The following is a 22766-nucleotide window of genomic DNA, read 5'->3' on the forward strand; positions in this document are numbered from 1 at the left end:
TTCTTTTCTGGTAGGGAAGGTCTCTCTTTGATAGGGGCATGAGGCTGGCATTGCAGGAAAAAGATGCATGCTCTTTCCCTCAGTTTCCTTAGGATCTCTATTAGTAGGGGAACCCTCGCAGGTCAGTTGTTTGGTTTTCTTTGGTTTCATTCTTGTTCCATGTCCTCCCCAAGAGTACAAAAACTAATCAGCAGGAATTACCCGAGTGCTAAGAGATCTATAGTAGTAGAAGGGATCTGGCATGACAAGATGTAGTTTTAGCAAGGTGAAATTGGGCATCCTCCCACGTCTCCCTCCCCCCGCCAGCCTCAGCTTAAGAGTGAGAATGGACTATAGTACTTTTCTTATTCCTTTTGATCTTTTTGGAGGAGGGTGGGTAACAGGGAGAATAATAAATAATTGAATGAGCAGAAATTAATTTGGGGAAAAAATAGGGAGATGATCTCCTATGGTAATTCTAATCCTTTACTGAGAATAAGACTTTCTATAAGAATTTCTCTCAAGGGAAGTGTGACACTGTACTTGTTTGTCCTCTTACCCATTCTTTTTGGTGATTTAGAACTAATTTCTGTTTAAGAATCAATTGATGTCAACTTTCCCCACTGATACCCCATATGTGAACCAGTTGCAGAACTGCTTCCCGGGTCATCTTCCAGTTCTGTAGAATCCACACATTATGCCACAGCAACAGGGAATGTGGTGGGAGGGACAGGAGAAATGGGAAAAGAGTGAGAAAGGATCTCTGTCTTGGGGGGGGAATGGGGTAATGTGGAGAAGGGAGAGGAGACCCCAAAGACTATGCTGTCGGGGTTTAGGGGAATCTACGATCTCTACTGGAGCCAAGTTTCATTTCAAAGTCAGTCCTCTGTTTCCCTCCTCCCCTCCAGGCAAAATGAAGCTGACCCTGGTGCAGATCTTTTTCATAATGTTGCTGCTCCTGCTGGGCCTGGGGGTAGGCCTGGGGTTGGGACTTCAGATGGCCGCAGCAGTCCTGGAGGAAAGTGATCAGCTACTGAATGAGTTTCAGTCCAGTGACTCACATGACAAGGCTGAAGCCACTAGGGAGGGAGCGGGCACCCTTCGAAGCATAGAAACCCTTAGCAACAAAGAAGTGGTGCAACTGGAAGAGACCATCGTCAGTGAAGATGAAGTTGGAGGAAACAAGATGCTCAGAGCTGAGGCTCTCTTTCAGAGCAAAAAAGACTATCTGAGGTCTGACCTGATGGACAGGGAATGCAATGCCCTGATGGCACAGAAGATGAAGCCGCACAACCACACATGCATACCCCGGTACATATTCATCCATGAGGAACTAGAGGCAGTCAAAGCTGTCTGTAAGAGTCCTGTTGTTGCCTGTGACCTCAAGGGAGGCAAGTGTCACAAAAGCTCCCGTCCTTTTGATTTGACAATCTGCAAGTTATCCAAACCAGGCCAAGTCACTCCTCACTGTACTTACATAACTTTCATTCTTGAAAAGTACATTTTTATATCCTGTAGTGACATGAAAGTCCAGGTAGCATCTGGACCATGAAGTAAGTTCTCTTCTGCACCTTCTCATCTTTGTCTTCCTTTCCACTTCCTCTTTTTCATGCTGTTTTCGTCCTTAGGTATTCTGCAAAAAAGGTTCTGGGAAGAGAGGCTGGCCTATTCTTTATCCTATTTGAAAATATAAATCTTCTTTGCCCTAGGGGTTCACCCAACCTGCATTTTTTTCCTGGGATTAGAGGTGGTAGAATAGGGTGAGGATGTCCAATCTCTGTAGGTTCTCTGTCTCTTAGAGTCTATCTCTTGCCCTGGAAAGAGATCAGTGAAGAACTGCTCTAGTCTCTCCTATGATCCTGGTTATCAGTCTGTGCCCTGGTCTGGAGGCCTTTAGGTGTGGATTACAATAGTTTAATGCATCCTTTACCCACATCCTTCCCTGCTACCCACGATGAACCTCTATGGCAATCACATAAGCCTCCTGGGCTTTCCATGTAGCACTTCTCTGCTACAGATGTAAATTAAAGTGATTCTAACTGTGACTGCGTCTGGAGAACCATGTGGATCAGGTTTCTTTTCCCGAACCCCTGGCTGTAGGGGTCTGCAGGTACGGTGCCATGGTGGTGCAGACTGAGATAAAACATGTCCTGGGGCAAAGACAGCACTCATTTTCTTGACCCTTCTCAACCCTTTTCTTTTTCCTCTCATTTTTTTACTACCTGCCATTTTTTTTTTTTACATCTTTATTGGAGTATAATTGCTTTACAATGGTGTGTTAGTTTCTGCTTTATAACAAAGTGAATCAGTTACACATATACATATGTTCCCATATCCCTTCCCTCTTGCATCTCCCTCCCTCCCACACTCCCTATTCCACCCCTCTAGGTGGTCACAGAGCACCAAGCTGATCTCCCTGTGCTATGCGGCTGCTTCCCACTAGCTATCTATTTTACATTTGGTAGTGTATATATGTCCATGCCACTCTCTCACTTTGTCACAGCTTACCCTTCCCGCTCCCCATATCCTCAAGTCCATTCTCTAGGAGGTCTGTGTCTTTATTCCTGTCTTACCCCTAAGTTCCTCATGACATTTTTTTTCTTAAATTCCATACATATGTGTTAGCATACAGTATTTGTCTTTCTCTTTCTGACTTACTTCACTCTGTATGACAGACTCTAGGTCCATCCACCTCATTACAAATAGCTCAATTTCGTTTCTTTTTATGGCTGAGTAATATTCCATTGTATATATGTGCCACATTTTCTTTGTCCATTCATCCAACGATGGACACTTAGGTTGTTTCCATCTCCTGGCTATTGTAAATAGAGCTGCAACGAACATTTCGGTACATGACTCTTTTTGAATTATGGTTTTCTCAGGGTATATGCCCAGTAGTGGGATTGCTGGGTCATATGGTAGTTCTATTAGTAGTTTTTTAAGGAACCTCCATACTGTTCTCCATAGTGGCTGTACCAATTCACATTCCCACCAGCAGTGCAAGAGTTTTCCCTTTTCTCCACACCCTCTCCAGCATTTATTGTTTCTAGATTTTTTTTTTTTTACATCTTTATTCTACCTGCCATTTTGATCTTCTTTTCCCTCCCTTTGTTTCTCCCTCACCCCGCCTCTTTCTCCTGGTCTCCTTTTCCTGTTCTCTTTGGGATCTCCCTGTTCTTTCTCTGAATCCTTTTAGATATTCATTCAGCCAACACTGATCTCTTATGCCATGCCAGGTAAGAAGATGTTGGTCCTATAAAGAGTTTGGCATAGGGGGTTAGAGCGAGGGTGGGTCAAGAGAGTGATGAGGAGAGAGAGAAACAGAGAACTATTTTTAAAAGTTATGTCCAGGGCTTCCCTGGTGGCGCAGTGGTTGAGAGTCCGCCTGCCGATGCAGGGGACGAGGGTTCGTGCCCCGGTCTGGGAAGATCCCACATGCCGCGGAGCGGCTGGGCCCGTGAGCCATGGCCGCTGAGCCTGCGCGTCAGGAGCCTGTGCTCTGCAACGGGAAAGGCCACGACAGTGAGAGGCCCGCGTACCGCAAAAAAAAAAAAAAAAAAAAAAAAAAAAAATTATGTCCAATAAGTAGAATAATGGTCACATTAGGTGCTCAATAGATGTAGAATGAGTGGGATTGGAGGGAATTTTATTCTCACTCAGCACCTCTTTTCTTCTTTTGCTCTGAAAAACAAGAAAGTTAGTGAAAGAATATTTTCAGCAGAAAAGGGATTGGATCTACTCAAAGAGGAGAAAAGCTATGGGGTTGAATAAATAGAAGATGTTAAGTGGTTTTGCCCAGCCTATTTTCTCTGAATTCAAATCCATCAAGAAATAGTTTCGTTAGACATGCAATAAGGATTCACTATGAGGCTTGATTTTGAGTTTTCCTCTTCCTAGGGTTTTTGCCTGTTTCAATCTCCTTGACAGTAATACACTCAAGCGTCAGGGACATCCATAAATGGGACACTGGAGGAAGGAAAGGTTTGGCTTACTCTGACCTGGCTTTTACCTTCCTGTTCTTTCTTCATTTAGCTCCAAATCTCCCTTACCCTTCCTGTTCTTGCAGGCAGGCAACCACTTAAATGCTTTGCCTCTAGTCTCCCCTCAGACTTCCCTGTTTCAACATGTCCCTTCATACCTTTGACTCACCTCTCCCGGCAATGACCTCTTAGGAACAGTGTTGCTGGGCAGGAAGTGTGTCTGCATCTGTGGGCTGCCCTGACATTTTAGAGGTGGGTGGAGGAGTGGCAGGAGACGAGGCCCTGGACAAGGCAGATTCCTACTCTTCTTTTTTTTTTTTTTTTGTGGTACGCAGGCCTCTCACTGTTGTGGTCTCTCCCGTTGCGGAGCACAGGCTCCGGACGCGCAGGCTCAGCGGCCATGGCTCACGGGCCCAGCCGTTCCGCGGCATGTGGGATCTTCCCTGACCGGGGCACGAACCCGTGTCCCCTGCATCGGCAGGCGGACTCTCAACCACTGTGCCACCAGGGAAGACCCCTACTCTTCTTGATGGAAGAATCCCTTTCAGAAGAAATAGACAAAAGATGATCTAAGACAAGGGAGAAAAAAAGAAGTGAGGTGTGAGAGAGGAAAGAAGAGTGGGTGTCAGAGAAAATCAGTGTGTTAAGAATTTGTCCAGTATGTAACCCAAAGGCATTGAAGATTGGGAATGTGATGGGAAAGGTTCCAAGTTTGACTTCTTAACCAAAAGACAGAGGATCCATTGTGTGGGGCAAACTATTAGGAGACTGGAATTAGCAAGGAATGGAAGCCCATGTGCTTTCATTCACAGATAAGAACATCTTATAGGTTCCCACCAGCTTCTCTCCTTTAGGGTTCCCACACTCCAACAAGTTCTGCTATCGCCCTCATCTGGTCTCCACTTTGGACAAATCTCAGTGGTCAGGCTTTTATCTGACTGTGAAAACTATCTCAGGAAAGCAATTTACAAAGCACTCTACGGGCTCCTAGTGGCTCGAGCAGGAAAACACAGCTCGGTAGGTGTAATGGGTTGACAAGATGTGGGAACTTCACTCAAAAGGGATAGAAAATGAACTCATTATAGCCCAAATGATGCCTGATTCTTAAAACTTTCACCAACTCTTTTAATTCCAGTAAACTCCCCCTCTTCGCACTTCCAGTGTATATGCTTAGTCCATACAACAGGTCCTCAGTCCTCCACCCAGTGTTCCTAAATCCCCAAACCTCCAAAAACTGAAAGATTTTCTTTCAAAGTGGCTCCCAAGCTCAGTGAGATGCAAAATCAGGCTGAATTGACTATGCAAGTCTATTTATTATCTTTATTTATGCTATATGGCTATTATACATTTCACTGAAGAAATATCAATATGTCTGATTATGAATACTGCCTCAGATAAACTCTTCTAGGGATGCATAAATATCACATACACTTATACAATGTTGCTTTTTAAAATCCTAAAAATTCTGTTTCAAAATGCATTGGCCCTAAAGGTTTCAGGTAAGGGATTGAGACCTATATATACTATTTAATTAACCCTTAATTTATTTGAATATATAATATGACCTCAGTGAGACCATAGCATTTTTTTTTTTTTTTTTTGGCTGTGTTGGGTCTTAGAAAGTGTCTGGGACTGACTGAGGCCAGCAGTGCCATCTGGGTTGGGTACCCTGAGCTTGAACTGGGACTTCTCTGGGCCTGAGTCCCATTTCTCCCCTCAGGTCACTGCTCCCCTACCCCATGCGTAGGGCCAACAAGCTGCCCCCCAAAAGTTCTGAGACTTGCACCTATGGCGTTGTCCTAGGACCCTGAAGCCAGGCCCTGTTTCCACGAGGGTGACCTGGCAAGCGGTGGTCCCCTCTGGCTGGTGTGGTATGTCTTTTGTGGGATCACACAGCAGTGGGTCACCAGAATGGTGCTGATAAACTGATTTTGCGTGACTCAAACATATCCTGGACACAGAATAAATTTAGGACTCTGGATCACCAATGGTCACTACTCACCCTTGGACTTGAGTGCATATGTAGGAGGCTTTCACCCACCCATGTTCCTATTGCTCTGCTACTTCTGGTCTATAGCACTTGAGGGTGGCAGGGACAACAGCACGTGTCCCTCACCCTGGGAGCTTCCCACTGCTGGCACCCAGGGTGGACCCCACCCCTTTGCAGGCTCCACACCATGTGGAGGTATAGTGGGCTGCTCCTGTTTCCTGTAAAGACTTTTGAGACCATTGCTCTGCAGTGTCAATGGGGCACTTCAGATCAATGCCCTCTCTTGCCTCTGATTGACAGGTGATGACACGCTCTCTTAATCTGTGCAAGATGAAGGCTAGTCACTCCTTGTGTGAATGGGATTGCTCTTTTGCTCTGCCCATGTACCCCCTGCCTATCCTCCTGGATGGTGGCAATGTGTGTAAGACAGGAGTATAGTGTGGTCAGTTATGAAAGAGGTGGCATTCTAGGAAGGCGGTGATTATGGCTTAAAGAATTCAAGAGAATTGTACACCTGAAACTAGTATAGTATTGTAAGTCAATTATGCTTCAATCAGGAAAAAGAACAGAAAAGAAAAAAAAGAAAACTTTAGAAATTCTCAAGTCAGTTCTCAAAAAAAAAAGAGTTCAGGAGAAGATCTAGTTGGAAGATGTGTTGTTTTATGTTTATACTACAAAACTCTAAATGGCAAATTTCGCACGGTCACAAATTATCATTTTCATTTTCCTGTGTACTCTGTGTGCTATGGTCTCAATATGTATCCCCTCCAAAATCACATGTTGGAATCCTAACACCCAACGTGATGGTGTGAGATGGTGGGACCTCTGGGAGGGAATTAGGTCATGGAGCCGTTATGAATGGGGTTAATGCTTCTGCAGAAGAGATCCCCCAGAGCTCCCTTGCCACTTCTGCCCGGTGAGGACCCTACCTGACCATGCTGGCACGCTGATCTGGACTTCCAGCCTCCAGAACTGTGAGAAATACATTTTTATTGTTTGTAAGATACCCAGTCTGTGGTATTTTGTTCTAAAAATATGGGCTGGGCTAAGTAAGACACTGCTTGTGTTTGTGGTCATTATCAACAATGTACAGTAACAAAGTAACCTTTGAGAGAGTCACTGGAAGCTGGTATTCACAGGCAGCACAAGGGATGATTCAGGGCCATGAGTCATGATACAGCTGGCATGAAATAAATGGCACTAGGAAACTGCAGAAACAAGAACATCTATATGGGTCCTATCAGACCGGTTTACCTTTTTCATGTGGTGGGAGATAATGAAATTATCCAGGAATAATACATCTGACAATAAAGAACATGAAGAAATGGATCCTAGATCTAACAGGAAGAGATGGTGCCCAGACAACACAGAAAGTCTACGTGTGCACTGACTGGATAATAACCAAATATGTGAGTATCTGTCCTCTGCCCATAATTCTAAATCTTCAGCAATAAGTCCCTATACTTCACTTGGGCCTATGACTTTTATAATATATTTTAAAATCAAATTGTTTATATAGATAAGGACCGCATTCCCCATCCCTCCCTGGAGGAAAAAAAAAAAAATTGGTCAGGGACACACACTCCTTAGAAGCAGCTCAGCTTGTGGTCAGATCCAGGGTAATGTCTGTATCATGCCCTTGCCACGCTCTTGATTCGAACTCTCCCTCTCAGATCCCTCTAGAGCTCACTCTTGTAGGCAAAGTGGACTGAGCTGGCCCTCTCCACCCCTTCTCTTTCCCAAGGTGACAAAGTTATATCATCTGGCAGAGACTCATTCCTCGTGGGATGAAAAGGGACTCCAAGGGACAGAGTTGTTGCTATTTAGGCAGTACTTGGACTTAGCATGTAGTCTGTTGATGATGTTCCTTCCTATGAACCTTGGATCCTACCCATAGGCCTGCCCTCTCCTCTTTGCATTTATAGACTGGGCTTCAGTCAGTTTCTAGAAAGTGATTCTAAGGACAGAGATGCCACCTCCAGGAGCAGCTGGGTTGGCTCTTTAGTAGAATTAATGATTCAGAAGCCAGGTAATAGTTGGATTTAAAGGAAGAATTTGGGAAAAGAGGAAGATGGCTAAGCAGAAGGAATATTTAGGGAAATGTGAGTGCACACGTCAAGGCGTCGTGGCCCTTTACCCATTTATATATGATTTCAGGAGGCACTGCAATATCCCACTGTTTGAAAATGTCAGCTCTCCAGTATTAGCACGAAGCTAATGTTTAGAATTATATCTGTATAAACGTATTGCGTATCCCTATACACAGCATGTAAAATTTTTAACTTCAAAGAATGGGAGATTTTCAGCACCTTTATAAGGTGACAAGAAAAGCAAAAGGCAAAACAGTACTTGTTCTATGAATGCTTTTGCATGAGTTTGGCAGTGTGCTAGTTACCGGTTGTTAAAACCAGTAACAAAAAGACAAAAAAACTAAAATCAGGCATTGTATCTGCCATGGTAACACATCCACAGACGAGGCCTATAGGGGATAGGATAGGAAGAGAGAAGGTGGCATGATTAAGTCTAGCACTAGGCATTGCCCTGGAAAGCTGGTCTGGCTAAGGACCAATGTAGAGCAAGCAACTGCATTAGGAGACTATTTCCAAGGGGAGGAAAAGGCTGTCCAAAGGGTCAACGGATAAAGATAGATATTTTTACCAGGAAGGTGCAGCCATCTCCCAGCTTCTGTGAGTGTTACCTGCCAAGAATTCACAGGTGCACTTCTCTGGAAGAGAAGGAAATGTATTGAAGAAAATATGGTAGAAGGGGGTTATAAATATGGAAAAAGCGTTACATAATCTGACCCAGAATTAGTCAGTAGAAGCCCTTCTAATCTGGCTTCTGTGTGCTTTTGACATGTTCCCATCATTCTTTAGGCACTTCCTTGCTTTGAGAAACAGCAAGATGGTCTAAGCTCATCTTGTATTTTCCTTGCCCTGGGACTAGTCATTTCTCTAAAGAGACATGATTGTTTTAGTGGAAAACAGTATTTTAAAACCAAGATCGGATGCTAGGTGTGTGTGTTCATTTTTGTGGTGAGAGAGTTGGTCCCTCAGAGGGCTGAGCTTGGGAATATCGCAAAAAGATGCAATTACACACACACACACACACACACACACACACACATTTACATGCATTTTATTTATGTATTTACATTGAAAACCATGATTCACATCAATATCTCCAATTCCAATCCAACCCCATAGGCTCATATTAGTTTTCTCCCTTTCCATATTTATATCTCCATTTCCATATTTATAAACCCCCTTCTACCATATTTTCTTTAATATATTTACTTATTTGATCAATCTCCATGTATGTAACTAAATCTTCTGTTTCTGCCACTGTCCCCCCTTCCATGTGGATGCCCTTTGCCCTCTCTGACTCCGACACTCTGTGACAGGCTGTCCCCCTACGTGGATGCTCCCCATTTGGGTTTTCATACCCCACACCAGGTTCCGCTCTGAGTGAGATACCTCCTCTCCTTGCTCAGGCTGACGCTCCATGCTGGATTCCCCGCCTCATGCCTCACCTCTACTCCCCCTCACCCCCCATATGGATGCCCTTTTCTCTTTTCTTGGGCTTTGACTTCCTCTTCCCCATGCCAGGCTGACCCCCCTTTTCAATGCACACTTAATGGCTTTTGCCCCGTTTAATGGCTTCAGGACTAAATTGTTTAGGAAGGGAAGAAAGGGAAAAGAATGGAAGGGAATAGGAAAGAAACAAAATGGAAGGCCAGGGGAAATAAGCCAATGAAAGGGAAGAGGTGTTATATCTTTTGAAAATTAAAATTATATATTAGCAGTTTCTGTACTTTAAAGTTTTACTAGCTATATATTATTCTATTTTATTAATGCAATATGATTCATTGAACTATTCCTTTACTTTTGGAGGTTAAGTTGACGTCTAACAATAAAAAGTTTGCACAGATTCTTTTCCTTAAAGCAAATTCTTCCAAGTGGAATTATTAGGTCAAAGAGTATAAACCTCAAAGCTTTAGGTACCTATTCACCTATTGCCTTTCAGTAAGGTTGTGCTTATACTCTCTCCACCAGTGTATAGAATGGACCCACGTCACTATATCGTTTGCATAATTTGGTATTATATTTTATTTTAATTTTTGACAGTTTGATAGGCAAAATAAGGAATCTCATTATTATTTAACTTTGCATACCTTTTATTGAATGGGCCATATCTTCTTTTTATATAAATTTATTTTATTTTATCTTTGCATTGGGTCTTCGTTGTTGCACACGGGCTTTTCTCTGGTTGCGTCTAGCGGGGGCTACTCTTCGTGGTGGTGTGCAAGCCATTGTGGTGGCTTCTCTTGTTTGGAGCATGGGCTCTGTGTCTCGTGGGCTCTAGAGCGCAGGTTCAGTAGTTGTGGCCCACGGGCTTATTGGCAGGCAGATTCTTAACCACTGCGCCACCACGGAAGCCCCAAGTGGGCCATATCTAAAGCAATTCTTAGTAACTCTGTCTCCTCTTCCCAGAGATTCTCTCCACTTCCTGATACAAACCCTTATGAGCCCTCTTTTTCCCATATACTCTGTTACTCTGAAAACACAAGTTAAAAACTCTTTAAGTTTGAGTGGATTATTCATGATGGCTGCACAGTATCATCAGTCATGCATTCAGGGTGTTGAATCTGGGTTCATTTAGGAGGGTACACAGAGAAAATACAGTTCAGGAATTTCTCCTAGAGGAAAATTACCTCACAGTGCTCAGGTTGTGCAAGTACCACGGATATCCCATCACTCACCTACCTTCAGTCTTGCCACACACCCTTCTGTGGGTAATGCCATCATCAGTGTTTACCATTCTTGAGATTATCTATACCTGCCTGGGCAAATTATTCCCATACTCAGGCATCTTCTCGCTGGTTCCTATTCTATAGTCTGTTTTGCCCAGCTTAGTCATCCCAACCACCTTTGAAGCAACTCTTTTAATGTTAAGCCTAAGATGGGAAAAGATTTAGTTAGGGTTCCAAGACTAGATTTACAAAAAAAAAAAAAAAAAAAGGTCTGTTGTAAGATGGGAACTTTCTCCCTTGGCAGGTCCTGTTGAATGAGAATAAAATCTGAACAGGCAGCATCACAACCAGAAATAATCTAATATCCTCATAATGACCTGTGTAATTCCCTGGTTCTACAGTTCTTTCATCTTCGCTGTTGTGGTCACTTAAATCCATCTTCTGGAATTCTAGGACTAATCATTTCCCTAAACCGAGGTATCGTAGGAGGTGGACTCAGCAAAAGATGAATCTTACCTCAGCACGTACTTTTCATTGTAAAATATACACAAACATAAAACGTGCCATTTTTATCATCTTTAAGTATACAATTCAGTGGCATTAATTACATTGACAATGCTGTGCAATCATCACTACCATTTATTTCTGAAAGTTATTTTTATCATGCCAAATAGAAATTCTGTCACTCAGTTCACATTTTGTAATATTTATCAAAACAATACATGCCCACAGTTAAAATCTACTGCCTCTCTCCCTACGACTTTCCAACTCTCCAGTCCAAGTCCAAGTGGGTCCAAGAGGCACCATTTCTAGCTCTCGCCTCACTATCTCTGTAAAAGTCTTCTTTCTCTACTTACTAATCCATCAAGTTTATTGACTTCATGTTATGGCAGATTAAGGTTTAGCTCAATTTTACCTCACTCCCCTCTCCTTTTCCTCCTAATATAGCAATATTTTAGTTTCTCTGTTGCTTACCTTTCTAACCTAATAATATACTAACCCTCTTACTATCTGTTTCAGCTATGTGCTGCATATTTTGAGTCCCTATTTTGCAAGATGAGGATATCAGCATCCTTATCGTTCCCTTCATTCTCGTTTTCTCTATCTTTAATGGATAAAGAAGATGTGGCACATATATACAATGGAATATTACTCAGCCATAAAAAGAAACAAAATTTAACTATTTGTAGTGAGGTGGATGGACCTAGAGTGTGTCATACAGAGTGAAGTAAGTCAGAAAGAGAAAAACAAATACTGTATGCTAACACATATATGGAATTTAAGAAAAAAATGTCATGAAGAACCTAGGGGTAAGACAGGAATAAAGACACAGACCTCCTAGAGAATGGACTTGAGGATAGGGGGAGCGGGAAGGGTAAGCTGTGACAAAGTGAGAGAGTGGCATGGACATATATACACTACCAAATGTAAAATAGATAGCTAGTGGGAAGCAGCCACATAGCACAGGGAGATCAGCTCTGTGCTTTGTGTCCACCTAGAGGGGTGGGATAGGGAGGGTGGGAGGGAGGCTTAAGAGGGAGGGGATATGGTGATATACATATGCATATAGCTGCTTCACTTTGTTGTACAGCAGAAACTAACACAACATTGTAAAGCAACTATACTCCAATAAAGATGTTAAAAAAAACCTTCAGTCATCTGTCCTTTAGTTCTACATTGTCACGATTTTTAATATTAATATTTCATTCTATAATCAAAATTAAGACTTAGGTTCACTGACTCTAACACCGAAAATTGATACAAAGTATTTACATTATTTAGAATATGCAAATAATGTTTCTGAAGATCCAGAAACACCATAATTTCTTTTTTGGGGGGGCCGTGAGACATGCGGGATCTTAGTTCTCCAGCAAGGGATCGCGCTCCCTGCCGTGAAAGCGCAGAGTCTTAACCACTGGACTGCCGGGGAAGTCCCTAGAAACACCATAATTTAAGAAAACATTTTGTATCTCCTGGAGTTTATTGTTGTCTTTTTTATTTGTTAGATGCTTTTTTTGCAAGCTGTAAATGCTCACTTAAAAAACAGTTTTAGAAATAGATGGTAGTGATGATTGCAAAACATTGTGAATGTAATTGATGCCATCCTCTCAATCAAACGAGTTTTCTATCAAGTACTTCCTTTCCTTAGAGATTTCTCTCCTAGAGCCTCTGCCCCAGTAGGTCTGTTCTTCAGCTGTGATCCTGTAATCATTCTTGTCTGGATGCCATGTTGTCCTCTTTCTTGGTCTACTCTCTTCTTTTAGTTTTTGTTGGAGCCTATCGCCAAGTAAATTCATAAGAAAATGTGCTTAGGAGGTGCATTTTGTGAGTTCTTACATACTGGAAAATGTATTTATTCTTTTGGATTTTCTTATCTCTTCTACTTTTTTCTCATATTTTGGAATTAATTTTTTGGAAATTTCTTTACGCGGACCTCTCACTGCTGTGGCCTCTCCCGTTGCGGAGCACAGGCTCCGGACGCGCAGGCTCAGTGGCCATGGCTCACGGGCCCAGCCGCTCCGCGGCCTGTGGGATCTTCCCGGACCGGGCACGAACCCGTATCCCCTGCATCGGTAGGCGGACTCTCAACCACTGCGCCATCAGGGAAGCCCTCTTGGAAATTTCTTTGACTTTATCTTTTGACCCTAATACTGATCCTTTTGTTCCTCCTGACATTAATATGCTTATTTTCCAAGTGTTTATTGTTTTTCCTTTGTTACTTTTTCAAAGCATTCTGGTCTTGTTTTATAAAAACGACAGCTTTCAGATAAATCAAAATACACTAATGCGAGGTCTTAGCCTCTAATTATTAAATATTAAGACTTTATCCTCTAGTTTCTGCTTTGTAATTTTTCTTTTACTTCATGTTTTGTAAGCGCAATCTTCAGAGATATGGAGGCCATTCAGTATGTGAAAAGAATGAATTTTGCAGACAAATAGAACTAATTGTGTAGCCTTGGGCAAGTAAATTTCTTTTTAAAATAAAGATAATTCAATGTTGCTAAAAGGATATATGTATATATATTAACAGTGAAATGGTAGGGTCTAATTTTTCCTCCTATATGTATCCACTTCTCAAAAATAACACTCCCAGGGCTTCCCTGGTGGCGCAGTGGTTGAGAGTCCGCCTGTCGATGCAGGGAACATGGGTTCGTGCCCCTGTCCGGGAAGATCCCACATGCCGCGGAGCGGCTGGGCCCGTGAGCCATGGCTGCTGAGCCTGCGCGTCCGGAGCCTGTGCTCCGCAACAGAAGAGGCCACAACAGAGAGAGGCCCGCGTACCGCAAAAAAAATAAAATAAAAAAATAAAAAAATAACACTCCCAGCATCTACAACATGTGTGAGGTATGCCACCAGATGGCGCCAATGCACTAGTCTCATGATCAGGATCTGTAAAATGGGTGCTTGGCTTTCACACGTGTCTCAATCTTTCTTAATAAATTTGAATACTCCGGCACTTATTTTATGGAATCAAATCTGGGAAGCTATAAACCAATAAATGAATCATAATTTTCTGTGGAAGAATATGATTAATTTTTGAATAGTACTCTTTTCTTAGTCTTTACCAAATAATATGCATTATACGAGTGACAAAAATCAAAATTCAGGGGGCCCGGGTTCAATCCCTGGTCGGGGAACTAGTTCCCACTTGCATGCCGCAACTAAGAGTTCCCATCCTGCAGCTAAGGATCCTACATGCTGCAACTGAACATGCCACAACTTAACATGTCACAACGAAGATCCCACGTGTCACAACCAAGACCTGGCGCAGGCAAAATAAATAAATATTTTAAAAAGTCAAAATGATGTATCTCTGTAAAACAGTTAAATTTCAACATTAGATGTTACAATATACCTCTCTTAATATTTGGGATGGAAAGAAATTAACATATAGGTATAAATTGGTGACTCACTAATTTTTTTCCTGTTTCTATTATAAATTATTATTCCAAAGCTAATCTCATGAACAGACTTGTTAGAGTGTTTATAGTGGCTCTATTAATAATCCCACCAGGGACTTCCCTGGCTGTCCAGTGGTTAAGACTCCACGCTTCCACAGCAGGGGCACAGGTTTGATCCCTGGTTGTGGAACTAAGATCCCACAAGCCGCGTGGCATGGCAAAAAGAGAAAACAGAAAAAAAAAAAAAAGAATCCCACCAAATTAGAAGAAACTAAGATTTCCTTCAACAGGTAAATGAATGCACAAACTTTGGTATATCATACTATGGAATACCATTTTGCAATTAAAAGTAACAAGCTATTAATCCATTGATGAATCTTAAATGTTATTGCTATGTGAAAGAAACCAGTCTGAGAAGACTATATACTGTATGATTCCATTAATATTACATCCTGGTAAAGGCAAAACTACAGAAACAGAAAAGAGATCAGTGGTTATCGGGAGTTGTGGAGGGGGGTGGTTTGCCTAGATGAAGGGCAAGAGACTTTTTAGGGCTATGAAACTATTCTGTATGGTACTGTAGTGGTGCCTACATGACACTGTCCATTTGCCAAAAACCAGCACAAAAAAGTGAATCTTAACGCATGTAAATTAAAAAAAATTAACCAGTAGGATGAGGGGATCCCAGGATGGAGGGCAGACTGTGACAAAGGAATTTGACTGTATGACAAAACCTTGCTGAAGGGGATACTGAAGAGACTTAAGTAATTGCTATAGACTAAATGTTTATGTGCCTCCCCACACCCCCAATTCATATATTGAAATCTTAATCCCTAATATGGTGGTATTAGGAGATGGGGCCTTCGGGAAGTGATTAGGCCATGAAGATGCAGCCCTCATGAATGGGATTAGTGCCCAAGACCTCAGAGAACTCCCTCAGCCCTTCTGCCATGTGAGATTTTAGCAAGAAGATAGTCATCTATGAACCAAAATGTGACTCCTCACCAGACGTCAAATATACTTGGGCCTTGATCTTGAACTTCCCAGCCTCCAGAACTGTGAGAAATAAATTTCTGTTGTTTATAAACCATCCAGTGTATGGTAGGTTTGTTAGAGCAGACCAAACAGACTAAGACAGTAACTTTAGAAATTACTGGAAACTGGAAGACTAAAGACAAAAGGAACTGTACATAAGGACTGTATTCTAGTTGATAAGTTGTTTCCCACGGGGGTATGAGTTAAATTGAAACTGCTGTATATCTATACTGGGACTGAACAAATAAGTAAATGAATTGTGGTTAGTGGGATCCCAGGTTTCTCACTATTGGAGTGAGAGGTTGCCGATAAGAAGAGGAAAAGTCTAGAATAAACCATGTGGTTTAGAGTTGTATGTGTCAGTATAGATTTGGCTTAAAATAAATGCTGATTGATATATAGAAATAATTACAGATACAAGTGTATACATGAGTTGGCATATATAACTTTCTTAGCTCTGTTCTCTGAGAAGGCCTTGAAACAATGACGTTCCAGCAGCAATAAGTGCAATCAGTACCCGAATCTTGGTTTCTAAATACCATTCTCCAATAAAAAGAACCAGGATCCTTGAAGTAATTTTAGGATTGAGGCAGGGAATATAAGATGTACCTGGAGTATCTTGTAATGTCAAACAGTAAGAGAGTATGCAAAACCAAAATGGAGTGCTCAAAAAAACCCGAAAATACAAAATGTCAAAGGGACACAGGAGGTGACTGAAAGAACTCCTGATGACCAGAGCTAGAACAATTTGAACAACAAAATAGTTTAGTATTGAATCTTATCCAAAGTATAAAATAAATATCCATGAGTCCCCAATGATATAAATGCATCTGAATAAATAAATAAATGGGGGAGAAAAGACAAATCTTCCATACAGAGTATTCCCGATAGTTTGTTTAGATACTACCCCCCTCCAGGAGAAGGAGCATAGCTCCCCTGCCCACAGTGAGATGACTTGCTTCCAAAAGGAACAGTACAGAAGAGTGGAGCAATTGAAAAGTAACTTTACAGTGTAAAGAATGGGCAAATATTGCTTAAGCAAGATGATCAACCAGGAAGTGATTCAATTACTTCCTTTAAAATGTTCTCATATTAATCTCTTCCTTTCTTTTCCTTATGTTATTCTCTTTCCTGTCTTCATGGCCTTATACATATTATAGTCACCCAGACCACATATTTGTCTCCAGTCTCTCTCCCCTTCAATCTGTCATGTCCATTATTGTCAAATTAACCTTCAAATATTACCTTTTTTAACGTAATTTTATTTTTTTAATTTTTAAATTAATTTTTATTGGAGTATAGTTGCTTTACAATATTGTGTTAGTTTCTTTTTTTAAAAATTTATTTAATTAATTTATTTTTGGCTGTGTTGGGTCTTCATTGCTGTGCACGGGCTTTCTCTAGTTTTGGCGAGTGGGGGCTACTCTTCACTGTGATGCATGGGCTTCTCATTGCGGTGGGCTCTCTTGTTGTGGAGCATGAGCACTAGGCACGCAGGCTTCAGTAGTTGTGGCACGCAGGCTCAGTAGTTGTGGAACAACATGCTTCATTGCTCCGCGGCATGTGGGATCTTCCCGGACCAGGGCTCAAACTCCTGTCCCCTGCATTGGCAGGCAGATTCTTAACCACTGCACCACCAGGGAAGCCCCTGTGTTAGTTTCTGCTGTACAGCAAAGTGAATCAGTTATACATATATCTCCTCTTTTTTAGATTTCCTCACCATTTAGGTTACCACAGAGCTCTGAATAGAGTTCCCTGTGCTATACAGTAGGTTCTTCTTAGTTGTCTATTATCTACATAGCAGTGTATATATGTCAATCCCAATCTCCCAATTCATCCCACTCCCCCTTCCCCCCTTGCTACCCATAAGTTTGTTCTCTAAATCTATGACTTTATTTCTGCTTTGCAAATAAGTTCATCTGTACCATTTTTCTAGATTCCACATATAAGCAATATTACACAATATTTGTTTTTCTCTTTCTTACTTCACTCTATATGACAATCTCTAGGTCCATCCACGTCTCTGCAAATGGCACTATTTCATTCCTTTTTATGGCTGAGTAATATTCCACTGTATATACATACCACATCTTCTTTAATGTAATTTTAAATGTAATTTTCTCTACCGCAAATCTTCATGTTATCTCTCATTATCCTCGTATTGGTTTCCTATTGCTGTTGTAACAAATTACCGCAAACTTGGCTACTTGAAACAATACACATTTATTCTCTTACAGCTGTGAAGGGCAGAAGTCCAAAATCAGTTTTACTGGGCCTAAATCAAGGAGTCAGAAGGATTACACTCCCACAGTGGCTCTAGGAAGAATCAGTCTTCTTCTCTTTTCCAGATTCGAGAGCTGCGTTCCTAGCATTCCTTGATAACCCCTTCTTCCATCTTCAAAGGCAACATGGTAATATCTCACCTCAGTCCATCACATTGCTTTCTGCTCTAGAGTCAAATCTCCCTATGCCTCCTCTTCTAGGGACACTTATGTTTGCGTTTAGGACCAACCCAGAAAATCCATATTTCAAGATCCTGAACTTAATCACATCTGCAATGTCTCTTTTGCCACATAAAATAACATTCACCGTTTTAGAGATTAGGACCTGGATATCTTTGGGAGCCATTATTCAGCCTACCACAATCCTGTGGGGAAAAAAACCATACAAATTATTTATTCTAATACTCAAAAGATCTAGTACTCATCTGTCTACAACTATGTTTCCACCCACTCTTTTCATATGTTTCTTCCAACTCCTAGTACTTTTTTTTCTTCTATTCAAATTTTAGCTATTTTAATGGATTATCCATCAAGTTCAAGATTTTAGTTCTTCTTTTACACATGCCTGATCTGATCACTTCAGACAACAGAGATAAGTTCATCTCTTAAGATATGATATTATTATCCTGTATCTAGTACCTTGTATACAGGTGCATGTTTCTTTCATTTATGCCTTTTTCCCACAGTAGCTGGTACAATGCCTTACATACAGAAGTTTCTCATTTGCTTGCCTGTAAATATCTTCTACTCATTAACCACTCTATTATTATTCTGCCCCCATAGTAGGTCATCTCCCGTAATATCATTACATTTCTCCCCACTAGGTCCAAATGCCTATTCAACCACTCTAGGCCTACATGAACGTGCCTTCACTTTTATAATTTATGGACAGGTGACTGTCTGACATGAGGAATAAAACTACAAAATAAAAAAATATGATGAACAGATTTTTGAACTGTGATGAAAACAAATTTACATCAGTATAATTTGCTACGCATTTAGTGATGTTCATAGCCATGATCATAGTGCCTGGTAAATAGGCCTAAAAAGAAGCAGCCCGTAAAAATGTTTACAGTGAGTATGATTTTTGTAAAGATAGTTGAGCAATTCCAGAATTTTCTAAAGGAAGGCAAGAGGGAATTTCTAAAGCTGACTAGGGAGCAGCTCAGAGGCACTCCTCTAAAAGGGCTGGATGTGTACCCAGGGTGAGTTCAGCAATTCATGCTGCTCTTGTCTTTTTCCACCTGGGCAACTCAGGGTTATGTGTTTCATGAGCCTTGGATGAACAGGTTGCTCCACTGGGGCTGAAACCAGGCCAGATTGAATATTGGCCTTTGAGTGAAAGTCTTATGGGTGGCCTGGCTCTAGAAATCTGTCCAACTTGTCACCATATCTGAACAGTGATTTTGAATACAAGACACACAGGGAAGAACACATAAAGTTAAGTGGTGCAAAGCCTGGAAGGAAAATAGGAAGCAGAAACATGTAGGGTGCAAAAGGGAGATGTAAGTTGACGGCACAATCTGGTCAAGAGAACAGAGCATGAAAGTTGGATGAGGAAGGGATAGAAGGTGAAAGGTGTCACCAAGGGAGAAGTAAGAGTCATCACTCTTCATGGAGGCATGTTTCAAGAGCCCTTCCTCCCAACTTTGCTTCCCCAATTCCTCCTCTAACAGGCCCTGCCTTCCGTGCCCAGGAGAGCTCTCAGAAGGGGTATTGAAAGTGACAGGACAGAGATCTCATGGAGGACATGGGATTCTTGGAACAGCCTGAGCTGGAGAGACAAGGAGAGCACACGTCAGCAGCATAGCCTGCAGCTGTCACATGCCCAGGGCTCTGTTAGCTCACCTGGCCCTGCTCTCTGACATTACACGAGACAAGCCCCAGGGCCTCCTCAAGCCCTCCCACGAGGACCCAAACTCAAAGTCATCAGAGCCAGAATGGACTGAGCTGAGCCTCTTACCTAAAGGATGTATAAGAGGAGGGAGGAGTGTCAGCAGTGGAGTAAAGAAACAAAACATGCAGAGGGTCTGAAAGCTAGAATGGGGCTGAGTTCAAATAGTTCTCCAGAAAGACACCAAACACCCCAATTTATCTTCCCAGGAAGAGTGCATGAGAATGTCCCCTTTCCTGCCCCTATGCCAGCACTATGTTATTTTAAAAAATCTTATTTCTGCAGATTGGGCAGGTTAAAAAAAAATTATATCACATTGGTTTTTTTTTTTTTTTTTTTTTTTTTTTGCGGTACGCGGGCCTCTCACTGTTGTGGCCTCTCCCGTTGTGGAGCATAGGCTCCGCAGCCATGGCTCACGGGCCCAGCCGCTCTGCAGCATGTCGGATCTTCCCGGACCGGGGCACGAACCTGTGTCCCCTACATCGGCAGGCGGACTCTCAACCACTGCGCCACCAGGGAAGCCCTAAAATGTCACAATTTATTTGAATTGCAATTTTATCCTTATTGAATGAAAATACTCTGAGGATAGATTTCATCTGATATCCTCAGTTACTTACACTTTAATAGGAATGCATTTATCTGCAAGATTTTTTTTTTTAATTAGAAAGGGAGGTTAGGGGAAGAAGGGAAGAAAAAGCACTGAGAAGGAAAGAAAGGACAATTAAGCCTAGGGAGAGGGATAGGAAATGGAATCAGAATTCAGAACATAGAAACACGGGCCTAAAGAACACATTTCAGCTACTTTTGCCCAGGAAATGATGCTGCTACCAGGACCCAATGCGTCATATGATAGGGACCAGCTGTTTTCTGCTCAGCATCTATTTAGATGCTGGGGGCTCTGCTTCCTTGATGACATTCACACTTTCACGAAGACAACAATGACAATGGGATTTCCACAGAAAAATGAGTAATAGAACTCAGCTGCAGAAGGGCCACCCAGAGAGGTAAGCCTTTACTTACAATGTTGCAAAGTGTCCTTTACACATGATGGCCATCCTTTTCCCTCCATAAATCTAATCAATCTGTTAGAACTTGATGTTTACCAATGACAGAGTTAACAACTAGCATAGGTTGATCTGACCTTAAATTAAGTACAAATAAATAATGCAAAAGTTGACGTCTCTCAACTGAAAATATAAGAACAGAAAGGGTCCTCTAAATCTTGTGCATTGCCCGTGTCTGCTCCAGCTCACTGTATGAGTTTCTGGCTATCACTTACAGGATTAAAATGTCATAGCTCAGAATTAGTGATCTCATAATCTGGCCCTTACTTGCCAATTACTCCTTTTTTTTTTTTTAACTACCCCCCAGTACTAATCTCCCCATCCCCGGCAACTCCAACAAGGCCAGTTTCTAGACTCCCTAAGAAATAGAATTGTGGAGTAATAGACAAGGAAAGAATCTCAAAGATTATCTAGTTCAAGCTCCTCACTTTACAGATAAGGAAAGTGATAGGAACAGACTTAATCAAATCCCCAGACTTAGGAACCTCTCTTTCACTTCCTTCTCTTCCTTTGCCCTCTTACTCTAAAGATCCTCTGCCCATAGCTGAATGAGGAGGAACCAAAAAAACAGTCCAGCTGTAAGAACTAATAGGGGAAAGGAATGATTAGTGTGAGTCAAAGTCCTCTCTGTTCCTTCTGAGGAAATAGATTGAACCCCGAGGGTCTTGATCCCTCCCTCGGAAATCCTTATCCATTTCTTTCTAGTCTTTAAGGGAAATGGTTTCTGACCAGTCAGGCATCTTCTGATCTCCTTTTCCCTTTCAGCAGGGCACAGAGGCATCTGCTGAATAGGAGCAGGTACAGCTTAAGTTATACACATCGTCCTTAAAGAGGACCTTAAGAGATGACCCCAACCGCCTCTACACCTAGGATAAAGTCTGGGATTAGTGTGAGATAAATGAGGTACTCGCTGCATGTACAAAATGTTAAAGGCCCAATAATCAAGATAAATAATATTTTATTGCAATATTTAAAAATAAATTGAATGTATATGACACAAATGAACCTATCTATGAAACAGAAACAGACTCACAGACATAGAGAACAGACTTGTGGTTGCCAAGTGGGAAGGGGATGAGGGAGGGATGACTGGGAGTTTGGGGTTAGCAACTGCAAACTATTATATATAGAATGGATAAACAACAAGGCCCTATTGTATAGCACAGGGAACTATATTCAATAGCCTGTGATAAACCACAATGGAAGAGAATATAAAAAAAATATATGTATATGTATAATTGAATCACTTTGCTGTACAGCAGAAATTAACACAACATTGTAAATCAACTATACTTCCAAATAAATAAATAAATAAATAAATAAATAAATAAATTTAATGAAAAATAATCCCTGATGAACGATTATCAAAATTTTAACCGCAAAAAATAAAATTTTTTTTTAAATAACAGAATCTGACCCTGCATTGGTACAACTCGTGTACCCCACCTCATCCTAAATCTAACCCTGTCAGAATGGGTCTTGATTTAAAATTCAGATATTTTGTTCATCAGGGATTTTTGCATTAATTTTGATTTTTAAAAAAGTTATTTCTCTATATTGCTCAGGGGGTTTTGGTGCTCCTTCAATTTTGCGTGTGAAGTGAGTCCCTCACCTTACCTAATCCCAGTCCTGTGTAGGATTCACTCTTGGCTCTCATCAAATGAAAAAGGACAAGGAATTAAAACACATGCAGAGTTTATGGTTTAATTCGGTAGATTTTTTTTATTAAAGCAGAATAAAAAGATCCCAGCTCACCAATACTGAAAGGATAAATGCATTTCACTCAAGGCATGACCCCATGTCCACAATTCAGGTGCGCCTCAGGGAGAACCAGCATCAGTGCCTCTGCGAGAGGAGACGAGAGGGCGGCCAGCTCAGATGCTCAGG

The 22766-nt window shown here is 41.6% G+C and overlaps 1 protein-coding gene across 1 annotated transcript; it reads left to right on the forward strand.

The window, feature by feature from the left end:
* Positions 1-328: 328 nt before the first annotated feature.
* RNASE10 (ribonuclease A family member 10 (inactive)) lies at positions 329-3543 on the forward strand. The gene has a single exon (XM_033435982.2). It carries the CDS (start codon positions 677-679, stop codon positions 1529-1531), a length of 855 nt encoding a protein of 284 aa, XP_033291873.2. The 5' UTR covers positions 329-676; the 3' UTR covers positions 1532-3543.
* The last annotated feature ends 19223 nt before the right edge of the window (positions 3544-22766 follow it).

Source organism: Orcinus orca, chromosome 2, assembly GCF_937001465.1.
Source record: "Orcinus orca chromosome 2, mOrcOrc1.1, whole genome shotgun sequence".
Lineage (NCBI taxonomy): Eukaryota > Metazoa > Chordata > Mammalia > Artiodactyla > Delphinidae > Orcinus > Orcinus orca.

What these genes read in the sequence shown, in the direction of transcription:
- RNASE10 (XM_033435982.2), top strand. Translation starts at nt 677, where the DNA reads ATGCCACAGCAACAGGGAATGTGGTGGGAGGGACAGGAGAAATGGGAA.